The sequence below is a fragment of the Hylobates moloch genome, unplaced genomic scaffold, assembly GCF_009828535.3.
Source record: "Hylobates moloch isolate HMO894 unplaced genomic scaffold, HMol_V3 SCAFFOLD_23, whole genome shotgun sequence".
NCBI lineage: Eukaryota > Metazoa > Chordata > Mammalia > Primates > Hylobatidae > Hylobates > Hylobates moloch.
Window position 1 is genome coordinate 14,213,963 of NW_026652298.1, and position 14,663 is coordinate 14,228,625.

Below are 14,663 nucleotides of genomic sequence, written 5' to 3' on the forward strand. Positions count from 1 at the left end.
ATTTACTCTGCTTCCCTTTCCACCTTTCATTTTCACATTTAAAACTGTCTTAGGTTATAGTTTTCTGAGAGTGAGTACTTTGGAGAAAAGATGCTATAAAAGTCTTAATTATAAGCCACATCTAAACAAAAATTTGCAATAAAAAGCAAAGATTTTCCAATAAGTTCAAGTGGATTATTCCAGAAAATTTAGAATGAGTGGGGAAACATTCCCTTTTGCTTACATTCTTGCAGCCCTTCTGTTTATTCAGTGGTTCTCAAAGGGTGGTTTTAGGACAAGCAGCAATGTCTGGGAACTTGTAAGAAATGCTGATTCTCTGGCCCCACCCCAGAGCTGCTGAGATAGGCCTTCAGAGAAAGGATTTCAATCAATGTGGAGAGACACATTTCCTTGGAACTGAATTCCCTTCAAACCATCCCAGGAATACTTACTGCTTGGTAAATTTCAGCATTTACCACAGGTGTCAGCTCCCTATGGTGTAGAAAGCTGCTCTGAATTTCTGCCAATAATTTTTTAGCTTTTCTATTACCTCAGCCTTAGGTGATGGTCAGACAAGCTCTAAGCAAGGCAAAGGTCTCACAAATGTGCAGCAAAGATGCCCCAAACTAGCAGTTGTCCTTAATAGGCAGCCTGCCCTTTGCTTAATGTCTGAGCACTTTCTCATCAATCCTAACAACTTATTCACTTGTGAGAGAGATACATAGTACACATAAATATATGTGTATATGTGGGTATGTATGTGCACATAATGTGTATATATATGCTATATATATGTATATCTGGATACATATAGATAGATAGATAGATAGATAGATAGATAGATAGATAGATAGATAGAGAAGGCTGAGCGAGAATTTCAATAGCTCAAAAGGCTGTGCTATTAAAAGGTTTTTAGTTTTTTTTTAATCCGCTGTAGTGAATTCACAGACATAAGGGTCAATCTTGATACAAATTTCATAGTATCTGTGTATAATACCTACTTGTTTTTAATATATACAAAAACAAGACAGTGGAGCTAAATACATGACCACAACATACACATACACATTTTCCTTTGTAAATACAACATTGTGGTGGATATTTCCTCGTGTAAGGGGAGCAACACACATAAGAGCTGCATTCTATAACGTATAAAGACCACTTCAGTCCCTCCCCAAATTAGATATCTTTGGGGAAAGGGAAGGAGACACCAGAATTTAGAAAACAGATCTTCCAAGTCTTAAATAAAGAACACTATGAAGATCTTTCTTTCCCATAAATATCTTCATAGTTTTGATGACCCTGTTTTAGGGAAGCATTGAATTCCAGGTGAATTTGAGTTTCAGAAAGTGTATTCAGAGTCCAAAGAGACACTGAAAGGTAAAATTCTTTACCCCTCAGAATTTGCTATATCTTTGCCATATCCAACTAGGTTAAGTACATTGATCAATTCATGGTTAAAGAAGTAAGAGTCCTAAAAATGATGAGAAAATTCGTTATTTCTTTCTGCCCCAAATATTTCATGGTTTATCTCTGAGATGCTCTCCTGAAAACTGAGGCTAATGTTTAGTATCTAACACTGTTTGCAGTTTCTTAACTATTTGGGAGCAAGTTAACTTTAAAAGAAAGATATCCTCTTTTTAAGTCTCATAATGTTGACATCCAGATTATAGGAAATTATTTTTCACTATGGAAAGGACAATTATAGTCCTGTTTTTCTCCATGTCAACAGAATATGAGCTTTAAGAGAGGATTTTAATCTCTGGAGACTGGGAGGGTGGACTGTGTTTGATTCATTTGATATGCCCAGCGGGGGCGCCTGTTTTCTTCTCTGGCTTGGACTTGCTACTCTAGCTCTGTCTAAATATATAACATAGTGCAACATTCCAAGGAACACTGTCAACCTTGGTGGGTGATACTAATTTACAAATAAGTATGACACATTAGAGCCTTTGGGAAGGGAAGGAGAAGCCCAGGCACTTAGATGACACTTTATGTAAGAGGACTGGAAAGCCAGGATCTATTTTTGCTCTCAACAGTTTCCTGAGCATTGTAAACCAAAAAAGTATCTGAGACACATCTCAGCCAATGTAGAAATTTATTTTGCCAAGATTAAGTACATGCCCATGACACAGCCTCAGGAGGTCCTGAGAACATGTGCCCAAGGTGGTCAGGCTACAACTTGGTTTTATACGTTTAGGAAGACATAAGACATTAATCGATACACATAGGATGTATATCGGTTTGGTCTGGAAAAGTGGGACAACCGGAAGCGGGGCTTCTAAGTCATAGGGAGATTCAAAGATTTTCTGATTGGCAGTCGCTTGAGTTATTATCTAAAGACCTGGAATCAACAGAAAGAAATGTCTGGGTTATTATGATAGGGGGTTGTGGAGACCAAGGTTTTATCATGTAGATGAAGCCTCCAGGTAGCAGGCTTCAGCGAAAATAGATTATAAATGTTTCTTATCGGACTGAAGGAGTCTGTTCTATCAGTCTTAAGGTCTCTGTGTTGATGTTAACTCCAGTCAGCTTTGTCTGAATTCCAAAAGGGAGGAGGATATAATGAAGAATGTTCAACCGCCTCTTCCCAACATGGCCTGAACTAGTTTTTCAAGTTAACTTTGGAATGCAGTTGGCTGAGAGGAGGGGGCCATTCAGGTGGTTGGGGGGCTTACAATTTTATTTTTGGTTTACAGCATCTAGGCTCAGTAATCAAGAAAAACAAGCCCTCTTCTACAAATCAGTTCAATTGAGGTGGGGCACGTTCTTCACTTTAGCTATCTCTTCATCTAACTTCTGCTTCTGTGCCCTTTGCCAAGCTTCCATCCCCTTTAAGGTTAGGACAGGGAAAGGAGGGAACTCCTTAGCCCCACTCTGGAAGGAAAGTGCAACTAGTCTTGGCGAAGCTTAGGTACGTGACAGTCACCAATGCCAATCAACCATTTTGTTGCCCTTAGCTCCAGTCTGACCATGTCCTAGCACTGCCCCAGTTGGAAAATTCTAGATTATCACCTTGTAGTCCTTTGCCTCTGGGACCCACATTGACGAGTTCTGCTTCAACAGGATATTTCTACCCACCTTCTCTTTTGGTTTGCACTTTTTAAAAAGACCCAACTCTTTAAACCAGATTAGATTTACTGGTTTATTTCTTCCTCTCCTTGTCATCATCCTAAAAATTTCAAACCAAAACTTATTAATTCAACAGCTGGCCGTCTTCTCTGAATGCCCTTGTGTACAGAAATCTATAGAAAGTGCTGGGGAAAGACTCAATAGGAAATAGTTGAAACATGAAGAGACATGAAGTCAATTAATGAAGGCGCGATAATGATCCAACGTAAAGGAAAATAGTTAATAATAGCTATTTTAACTAAATGCTTCCTCTATGCTAGACAGTAAGCTATTCACCATAGCTAAATGTTTTCCATAGATTATTTCATGTAATCCTCACCTGGGCTAAGTTTTATTAAACTCTATTTTACAGACAGCTTAGCAAGCTTCAGTTACATGTTCAAAGTCACAGAACTGGCAAATAGCAGAGGCAGGTTTAGAAAAGAAGCCAACCTTATTCATAAGCATGGGTTCTTTCAAATAAGGTATATACATTTCCCAACTGAAAGATTGCCTCTAAGCAGTTTCAATTCAATTTTAAGCAGTGGTTCTCAGCCTTGAACTCTTTTGCCTCCTGCCCCAGGGAACATTTGGTCATAGCTGGGGATATATTTGGTTGTCACAAATTGTCATACAGTGCTACTGGCATCTGATGAATTGAGGGATGCTGCTAAACATTCCACAGTGCTCAGGATAGTACCCCACAACCAAGAATCATCTGGTCCAAAATGCCAACAGTGCTGAGGTTGAGAAATCCTGATTAGGAGGATGGTGGATTTGTAAAGCCACTGCCTAAAAAGCAGGTTGCTGTGTCTATACCTCACTTATGTGCACATTATGTCCCATCACAGATGACAGCAGCCTTCTGAATCTAACTCCCTACCCCCTGGTGAGAAGACGGAAGAGAAGGTTCTTTGGGCTGTGTTGTCTCGTCTCAAGCTAGGTGGCTCCTCCTGGAAACCCACTGAGAACATCTGAAAAAAAATCACAAAACCCGAGGACCTCCAGACAGCTGAACCACACAGTTATTGGTTTTTGACTATGTTTTCTATGCTTCCTTATTACTTTTATCTGCCTCTCCCTGCCCTTTTAAATGATTTTACACTTGAAAGCAGCTGCCGTCAAGAAAAAAAAGAACAGATTCAAAAAGCAGGCTGTTTTTAAAAGGAAATTTTAAAGCTGACATTGTGCATGTCTGCTCCAAACCACACCATGACAGATGCAAGACTTATGATTTTTAAATTATTTAAAGGTTTTTTTAAATGTATTATACAGAGGAAAAAATATTTCACAGATAATAGTATATCTATAGCTCTTGCTGATCTCATGTTAAAATTTATCGTATATGAAAGAAGTCTTTAAACATAGAAATCTATTTAAAACTGAAAAACTGTGTTCAAAAATCCAATCTATCAATATCATTAGAAATAATATTATAAGCAAACATATACCACCTCACCTATTGCTTTCTCTGCACTCATTTACATTTAGTCTTCCATTCTGTCAGAATCTAAGAGCTTCAACATAAAGTTATCTTAATTTATAATGCAACAAAAACCACATATGAAAAGTACTAAAATTTTGTAAATACACGATAATCCTAATACCTTCATACAAATGCATATGGGCAACTAATTTCTTTTTGATCCAATGATGTCTTTTTCAGCTTCTTGGAGAATGAAGTAATCCAGTTAGGAAATGGTGTAGTAACATATACAATTACCCTCAAATGTAAAATCAAATATTATTACATTTTGTTCTAATTGAAATCTGAAGCATGGTGTCTGCACATCAGCATAGTGTTAAATCTTATAGGGCATGCTGGAATTAGCTCAGATCATAAAAATATTTAACATTTTGCATTGTTAATAAAGTTTTTTAGTTAAGCTAAGCTTGTCTCATTTTAGATGACTATGCAGATAAGACTTTTCCAATGTGTACTTGGTGTCTTGTCTTACGCTTAGACTCTTGAAAGCAGGACACATTAAGCAATACTATATTTTAGAAAGGAAGAAGCCACATGCTTTGTTTTTCTGCTCACAGCTTTGTTGTGATCTTCCTTCACTAAACTTGTAACATGGTACAAATTTTGTTATACCGTCTCCTATTCTTCCTTTGGCCCATTTCCCAGACAGAATTTCCCATGGGTTGAGAGATCGAGTCTTCGCACTTTTTTCTTGTTTTCCATAGTCTGAAAAACCTTCAAGTCAGACAGGAGGCACCAGTGTCTATAGTACGATAGATGGATGAGCTAGATGCCAATAAGTGGTTTATCCAAGACACATCTTTAGTCCCAACCCTGTTCTTTCCCAATACTTATGTGCACAGCCATTTATATGTATACCAATATTTTTACCTAAAAACTAAATATATTAAGGCCTTTTGCTTTAGTGAAGATGAACTACTGTAATAATTATTGTATTAGGTTGAATTATATGAAATTTCCTATATTTGACTGTTTTGACCTACAAAATGGCAATTTCATATAGTTCACCCTAATATCTGATGTGGAAATTATACTTGGAATTGTCTTCTAGCTCTTTTGATTGAAAATGAAAGAATTAAAGGGTTGGAAGAAAACTTTATACAGGTCTCTATTTAGATCATACTGGCTGGTTTTTGGCCTTATTCTTTGAATCTAGAGTTGTGTTCCAATGAACCAGTAATTAATGCATGGTTATAGGTATACCTGGCTTCAAAAAAAAGAAGTAGCCATGGAAAGCTATATGAGAAAATCACAATTTTCTGAATCAAATATTTGTAAAACAATTTGATTATTTAAAGACTCTTAGGGTGAATATTCCCTGGAAAAGCAAGCAATCCAGACTTACCTGGCCTGCAAACCTTGAGTTAAGCTTAATATCTTCTCCTGAATCTAATTCATTTTCACCCCCTAAGGTCATTTCATTTAAGATCCATTGTTTTTGAAATTTTGAAGTAGCCCAGTTTGGCAGCCCTTAGCACTTGCCTCTGCCCTCTCCTATACTTCAGCTGTATTGAACTCTAGCTTCAATCTAGTTCCTACTAATCCATGCAAAGTTATTAACTGATAAGCCCAATCTTGTTCAGCACGTTCTTCTAAATGCCTGACCTAAATAACTTCTGCTTGGTTAACTTGTGTTCATTCTTGCCTTAGCCTCAGTGTGAAAGTAACACTTACCTTCTGTGCAATTGTCCTTTGCACAACTGAAGACTGTTAATAAATTCAGGTCTCACCTTCATGTCTGAAAAGGCTGTAGTAGCTATTCATGGAGATGGGAATTTGTCTAATTACCTAGCCAGACTTTATATTTAAGGTAATATATTCAGCTACCATATCTTTTATTCATAGTGCCTGTTTTCCAGCCTTTGATCAGTTTTGTAGTTCCCGTGGATAAACTCCAAGATCTAAAGATCCTCTTTCAGTAGCATATCCTAAAATTAAGTTTAGTGCTCAAAATCCTGGTAACCTACACTGGCCCATGGTTACAGTAGGTAATTCTCCGTCTCACATTAGACAGGCCAATGCATCCCTTAGGAGCTGCCCCGCTCTCCTCTCACCTACCAAAGGATTTTCTCAGGTGTGGTTCCAAGCGATAAAGTTCTACTGTCTTGGCTTCCTGCTGGTAATTCGCTTTCGGATTAGCAATAACACTGAGCTGATCTCTAGGGTCAAGAAGAGAACATTGAACACATTTTGTTGCATGTACCCACAGGCTTGAAACAGAAAAGAATGTAAACTTTTGTGGCATACATTCACCCATTTCCCCACCATATCTTTAATATCCTGTGTTGATTTTTTTTTTCAGATTACAAAGACAATACATGTTCTCTGTGGGAAATCTGAAAAATACTACCAAATAGAAAATAAAAATCACCTGAATTCCACCACAACTACATTGTTTAAAACCACATTTCTGGGTTTTAAATCAGTCAGTGGCTGGGCCCAAAGGCACTTTTGGGTAAGATAAGTGAAGAAATGCCCACAAGGCCAAGGTGTCACTTAAAAAAAAACAAACAAAAAAAACAAGCCAGAAAAAAAAAAAAAAATCTGTCCACTAATGTTTTGCACGTATCTAGGAACAGACTCACTGCAAACCTCTGGTTATGCCATTATTCAGGGGCACAAAGAAAGCTTAGAAGTAGCATAGTCCTGATGCCTCCTCTAATGAATTAAAGCTCTCGGGGGAAATTCTAAAATTGCCAGACCATTTTGTTTCTCTGTGCTCCTATGAAACCAGTCAGGATACTGAGTGTTTGGCAATACTGCCACCTACTGAAAGCTGAGCTTCAGAGTGAGGTGAAATAAAGACAGAATGTAAAAGCATCTACTTTGTTTTAAACAGCAAACAAATGGACCAGATTAACAATTATCCGATCTGGAATTTAAAACTCTGAAAGTGTCAACATTGAAAGGATTAAGGATATCATCCAGTCAAACTTCCCACCCTACCCATATACCCAAGCAACGTCTATCATTTCTTTGTCTTAGGAATGTCACCAAATACAAAATGCTCAACTTTCAGGTAACCATAGGTAGGATGAGAAAAAGCTGTGATACTATTGGCCTCAGGATAAATTATTAGAATTAAAGATGTAGACCATAATAGACCTAAGAATATAAAAGAATTGAGTATATTATAAAAATGACATTTCAGATCGATCAGAAAAGTTTGGTTTATTAATTTATATTGGGATAACTGGTTAGCTATTTCTTGAGAGAAATATTAGATCTATACCTCATAATTTTTATCAAAATAAATTCCAGATGAAATAAAGATTTACATATTCAAGGACATAAATAAACATACAACAAGACTAGCAGGCAATGTGGGTGGATATTTATATAATTTTAGTGTGAAAGAAGCCTCTCTTTGGGTGACACCAAAGGAAAAAAACAGAAAGAAAGGATGGATGGAATTTGACTGATTAAAAATGCTAAACTCCTATATAGTAAAAAATAACAAACCAAATTGAGAAAACAATCTATGCAACAAGAAGTATAGATCTCAAATACATATTAAGAGCTTAAACATCACTACTTTGGGGACATTTCCATGATCTACAACCCCCTTCTCAACCAAGTGTTTCCATTTCATTCTTTCCTTATTGAATGTTTTCATTATTGCTTGTTTAATTGCCTGTTTATCCCTATTAAATTGGAAGTGTAAGAAGGCAGCAACCATGTCTATCTTGCTTATTGTTGTATCCATAACACCTAACACAGTGCTAGACACAAAGCAAATGCTGAAAACATACTTATTGAATGAGTGAATAATGAATGAATAAATGACATTTTATAATTCAAGGAGAATCAAACTTTCCAACAGAAAAATTGGACCAAGAACACAAACTGGCAATGCACAATAAACTAAAATAACCTACTAATAATAAATATGAAAGTGTTTTAATACACTAGTAATAAAAAATGCAAGTTAATATGATATACTCCTTTTTATATGTCAGAAAGGCAAAGGGTATAAAGAATTAAAATTCCCAGGGACAAAAAGGAAGTATAGAAAAAAACATCTTACAGAGTCAACAGGAATGTAAATTGATTCCACCTTTCTGAAAAAATATTTTGGTAATATATTTTTCCTGCATGCCTAGTAATTCCACTTTAGGGAAATTCTCCTTTAAATGGGTCAGAAAATAAAATGAGCTAAGATGCACTTATTCATTATTCAAAAAGTATATGCAAGAAAGGATGTTTATAGCAGCATTATTTGGATAAGCAGAAAAATGTAAATAAGCCTACTTTATAGGGTTGGTTAAATATGGTACATCCTTTCAATGGAATACTGTGTACCAATTAAGAATAAGCACCATATGTGTATTTATTGAAATGTACAAGCTGTATTGTTAGATGAAAAAGGAAGTTATAGAGGAATATTTATAGTACGATCCCTTTTTAAAAATATATGTATGCATGTGTGCATTAAAGAGTCTGAAAGGATACTTGCCAAAGTGTAACAGCATTTATCTCTGGGAGGTGAGATTTGGAGCAATTATATTTTCTTTTTGCATATCTGTAACTTCTAATTTTTCCACAATGAGCATGTAGTATCTGTATAATTTTTCAGGGAATAAACAATGATGTTCACAATATATATTAAATGAAAAACACATGTTATAAAACAGTATGTATAGTATGACACAATATTTGTAAAAAAGAAAATTATATATAAATATATCTATGTATGTATATATATGCATAAGAAAGCTAGCAGGACATACACTAAAATGTTAATAGTAGTTCTGGGTAGTGGGATTATGGGTGATTATTTTTTCTTTTTGCTTTTCTGTGTTTTCTAATTTTTCTACAATGAACATGTATTACTTGTGTAATAAAAACTAATAATAAAAGTTTTAAAAAATGAATATGTGAGAGAGACATTTTTGACTCACTACTTGTCTTCATCCTCTTCCCCACCCTATTCCCATCCCCTTCTTGGCTTATTCTTTGTCAAAATATGGGCAGTGGGGATATGGAGAGGAAACAATAGGGCACCAGAGCTTTTGAGAATAGAAGAGACAGAGAGACACAAAGACGGGTGAGAAGGAAAGAGAGAGAAAGGAAGGAAGGGCCTGGAAAAGAAGGTAACAAAGAAAGAAAGAAACTGATAAGTGAAGTCAGTAGGGGAAGGAATAAAACAGATTTAGAAGCTTTTTCACTAACAAGAGCAATGTCTTTAAATTTAGCTCAGGGTTTCTGACAGCTACAGCAAGAAAAAGAAATACATTAAGTTAAATAATTTTGTTTTCTAATAAAAGGACACACACACACACACACACGCACACACACACACACCCCTACATTCCTGGAGAGATATCTAGAAATGAAATTCTGACAGGAGTGTATCCCAAGAAGGTTTTCAAGGGGCAAACTGTTGTGGTCCAGCTGGGTGCCAAGGGCTGTACAGTACAGCTTGGAGTTCATAGACTTTCATGTGAATCTCAGATGTGCTGCAACCAAGTACATGCCTGTGGCTAGCAGTTCCAGTATCCATTCTCTCCTTTTCTTCTTTAGTAATAGAGAACCCAAAGACACCACTAGTCACCTAAAGTAAGACTCCCATTTCCCAGGCTCCTCTGCATGTGAGTGTGGCTGTATAACTGAATTTGGCCAAAAGTGTATGAGTAGAAGTGCGCAATTTCCAGGTAACATTCATTAAATAAAGGGCATGCATTTTCGTGATCTTCTTTTCTTCCCTCTGCAATGAGAACATGAGCATGGGAACTGAAGCAACCATGCTGGATCCAGAAATGGACACCAACTGAAGATGGCAGAAGTTCCCTATGTCAACCTAAAATAATCAAAATCTAACTTAAAGAGAGTTTCTTGAAGCCCAAGTGGGAAGATGGACCACCCAGAGACACCATCTCCAAAGGAATAGAGTCAGTGTTCGAAAGTAAGGAAATTAAGGTTTCATTTCTATAGGCAGAGACAGAGGAGATTTTAGCAGAATTACATTATTCATACAAGGTTGGCACACATAGCAATTTGCTTATAGGCAGTGTTTCTTTCTGGGAAGGGTACACTTAACACATTCTTACAGAGGGTGCAATAACCATGGGTTTTCTGTCATCTGGTCTAGGCAAAGCAGGACAACAAAGGAGAAATTAATCTATTATAAGAGTCATTAATTAAGAAGGCAGGAGGTTTTGTTCCTGATGTTTAATTCTCTCTAGCCATTGAACCGAACTAGAAAAATAAGAAAGCGAGTTACTCTATAATCCAAGAACAGAGATTGTAACCATATTTGACTCAGATCACAATCATATCTCTCTCAAGGCTTAAAGTGTTTGGTGTTTAATTCTCTCTAGCCAATGAACTAAACAAGAAAAATAAGAAAGCAAGTTAATCTATAATCTAAGAGCAGAGATTGTAACCATATTTGACTCAGATAACAGTCATGTCCCTCTCAAGGCTAAAAAGTGTTTGGGGGATTCCAAAAGCTCTTAAATTTTATTTATTTTCATATCTAGCAGCCCTGGGCCACCTACCTCCATCCTATTACCCACAAAAATAAATAAATAAAATAATGTCTATCTTGTTTAAGGCATTATGAGGTGAACCTTTGTACAGAAGAGCCTGTTCACTAAATTAATTTCTGTATGCCTCAGTTTCCTCATAGTAAAATGGGGATAATAACACCAACATCATAAGAGGTTCTACCAAATAACTGTCTAATTACTTGCTTAGAACTAAAGCTCTTTTATGGAGAAAAAATCAAACAAACAAAACATTGCATGATACCATATTGGAGAACATTGGAGAAAGGAAAATCTTTTAAATAGTATTTTAAATCAAACATTAATTGATTTCCATGTGGAAAAAAATGTAAACTTGACTGCTGCCTCATGTCATACACAAAAATTAATTCCAAATTGATTACTGATATAAAGTTAAAAAGTAAAAAGTACAGAAGATAATATAGAAGAATATCTTCACACCCGTAGAATTGTGAAATAGTTCCTAACAGGACACAAACCACTTTGGAAAACTGTTTAACATTATCTATTATCTAGAACATTTGTGGACCCTCTGATCTAATAATTTCACTCATAGAGAGAAACGTAACAAAAATATATGTGTATCTATTCAGACAGGTAAAAGAATATTCATAGCTACATTATTTGCAGCAGCCAAAAACAGTAAGCAATTCAAAGATCCATCAATAGAAGCACGGAATGAGCAAATTGTGGTATATTCATGCAATTGAATGCTATAGAGCAGTAAAAACAAATAAATGAACTACATTACAGCTACTTACAACCATATGAAAGAATACAACCGTAACAATGATGAGTGGACAAAAGCTAAGCACGAAAGAATGCATAGTGCTACAGCAGCCAACATTTACAGCAGCTGAGAGACAATATTATGGCCCCGTGACACAAATCTGGGCAGGCACCACAGCATTTATGACAATTCACCCCTTGCATTGCTCAGATCCACTTGCTTCTCACATTAAATTTGCTCCATTCAGATACAGTTTCTTCTGAATTCTGTTGTCACAATTCCTGGAGCCATAAATAAAAAGAGGGATAGTGGGACAAACCACAGCCCCAACTTATGCATTTGGTCCCAAGACTGTATAGCTGATTCTCATCATCTCCCTACTCTACCACCATTCTAGAACCCTTCATTCTAGGCTGGCCCTTCTGGGTTGCCTAGTAGAATGGCTAGACCCTCACCAAGGGGTATGAGGTCCTGAGGGTTACCACGCTCTTATTGGACTGTGTTTGCTGTTCTTTTTGACTTACAGTTAAACCTGGGTATGAGAATACCAAGAGATCATCCATCAACCTGAGTGCCAAATATTTACCTGCATCATGATTACTTTGCAGTAGCCCTCTCATGCCATGATGATCAGGGCCAGCTACCCCTGTCTATATGATAACTCTTTTATTTGCCTAAAAGTTAACTGGCATAAGGAATCTAAAGTGACTTGGTAACAGCTGTAGCTTAAACTTTAGTGGGACTCATTTTCTCCCCTCTAGGACCCAGGATCTCTATGTCCACAGACTCTAAAGTTATAGAAATGGGAAGCATACAGTGGATTACTGAGGTCACTCCTACTTTCAGCCCTTGATTTTTGGGCCCATATATTCTATCTATTGGAGACACAACCAAATAGTGACCATTGGATTAAGGAGAATACTGCATCCTGGAGGATAACATCCAATGTTGCCAGGTGTCCTCTCCTTTAAGAGCATGTCATCACTCCATCAGGATGGAGTATGTCATAGGAACAGTGAATCCAGTAGTCATGTTTTCTCTGATAACGTTTCCTATAAAATGGGACCCTTGGTCTGAGGCAGTGGTACGCAGGATCTTATTTCAGTAGACCACACGTCAGTGAGTCCACAGAGAATGGTGCTGGATGAAACCCTGCAGACAGTAAAGGTAAACCTACGTTCAGAAAACAGGTTAATCCTAGTCAGGTAGATGCAGTCAACTTACCATCAAGTGGCAGGTAGTTCCTATTGAGAAATGACATTGTATCATGGGCACAGTGTCAATCTCTGTTACCGATAGGTTGGACATTCAGCAGGCTGAATGTCTGTCAGCCTTGGTGAGAAAGGCTTGTATTAGTTTCCTGTTTTTGCTGTAACAAATTACCACATACTTTGTGGCTAAAAACAATATAAATTTATCAACAGACCATTCTGGAGGTCAGAAATCAGTTTCACTGGTCTAAAATCCAGGGACAGCCAACCTGTATTCCTTCCAGAGGCTCTAGAGAAGGATCTATTTCCTTTCCTTTATAGCTTCTAGAGGCCTCCTGCATTTCTTGGTTCATGGCCCCTTTCTCCATCTTTAGGCCAGAAGTGTAGCATCTTCAATTCTCCTTCATCTCTGTTTATAACCCCTGCTTTCATCATCACTTCTTCCTTGACTTGGACCTTTCTGCCTCCCTCTTGTAAGGGCTCTTGTCATTACATCAGGCTTACCCAGATAATCCAGGATAATTTTCCCATCTCAAGATCCTTAACATAATCAAATCTACAAAGCTCCTTTTGCCATGTAAAATGACCCACTTACAGGTTCCAGGGATTAGGATGTGAACATCTTTGGAGGAGTCATTATTCTGTCTACCATAAACCAATGCTGTTGGGCCCAATCATAGCCTCATCCCTCCCAGGAGCTGTTTTTTGAATGGTTTAGAATTTTCTGCTGCAGATTGCATGGCCTTGCTTCAAAACCCTAAGGGTCTCTGCTGTGATTCTCTTATAGGAGTTTTCCAGAGTCTCCATTAGCATCCTCAAATACCCAGATACCTCTAGTACCATGGCCTCTGCCAGATATAATGCAAGTGACAGGGCTGCTAATCCTGTACCCTAAACCTGCTGCAGAGCCGCTCCTTGCTCTGGGACCCACTTAAAACTAACATTCTTAACATCATCTGATACATGGGTCAGAACTCTATCCCTAAGCGAGTTGATAAGAATCAGCTATATCATCTTGGGACCAACTGCATCCCAAGTGGAAATAAGCTGCCTCAAACTCTGAAGGGGCTGACCAAGCTTCATAGTTCTTCCTTAATGATAGGAAATTCACGGCGTAATAACTTGTTTTCATTTTGGAGGGGATGTCCCAGCATACCCAAGACCATGGGACCCCTAAAAACATCACCAATGTAGTAGGTCCCTTAATCTTTGCAAGGTTTATTTCCCATCCCCTGGAGTTCATGTGTTTTACCATGGCATTCACAGTACTTCATGGTCACCAAGTCCAGTTAACATGATGCCACCAACTTAGTGGATAGAGGCGATGTTCCCCAGAAAGAACCTTCAAATTAATAGGCTCTGACTGTGCTGTCATGAGGCATGGTGAGGTTTTCTACAGATAGAAATGCCTGGTTCCAAAAGGTCATCTGAGGACAGGGAGTTATGCTATATCCCAGGTACTCAACCACTCAGTGATTAAAAAGTATATTATGAAAACATAGTGTGCTGTGGACTGTGAGGTCTACTGGAGATGGAGAAGCTGGGTTCCAAAAAGTCATCTGAGGATACGGAGTTGGGCTATACCCCAGGTACACATCTGCTGAGTAATAATATTATACAATGAGAACATGGAGTGC

At 37.5% G+C, this 14,663-nt stretch overlaps 1 protein-coding gene across 1 annotated transcript in view; it reads left to right on the forward strand.

The window, feature by feature from the left end:
* Positions 1 to 9,450, forward strand: part of RGS7BP (regulator of G protein signaling 7 binding protein) — a 108,775-nt gene extending 99,325 nt beyond the window's left edge. Inside the window, exon 6 of the mRNA XM_032144733.2 lies at positions 3,942 to 9,450. Coding sequence (XP_032000624.1) covers positions 3,942 to 4,033 — 92 coding nt within the window. The 3' untranslated portion in view covers positions 4,034 to 9,450. The remainder of the gene's footprint in view (positions 1 to 3,941) is intronic.
* The last annotated feature ends 5,213 nt before the right edge of the window (positions 9,451 to 14,663 follow it).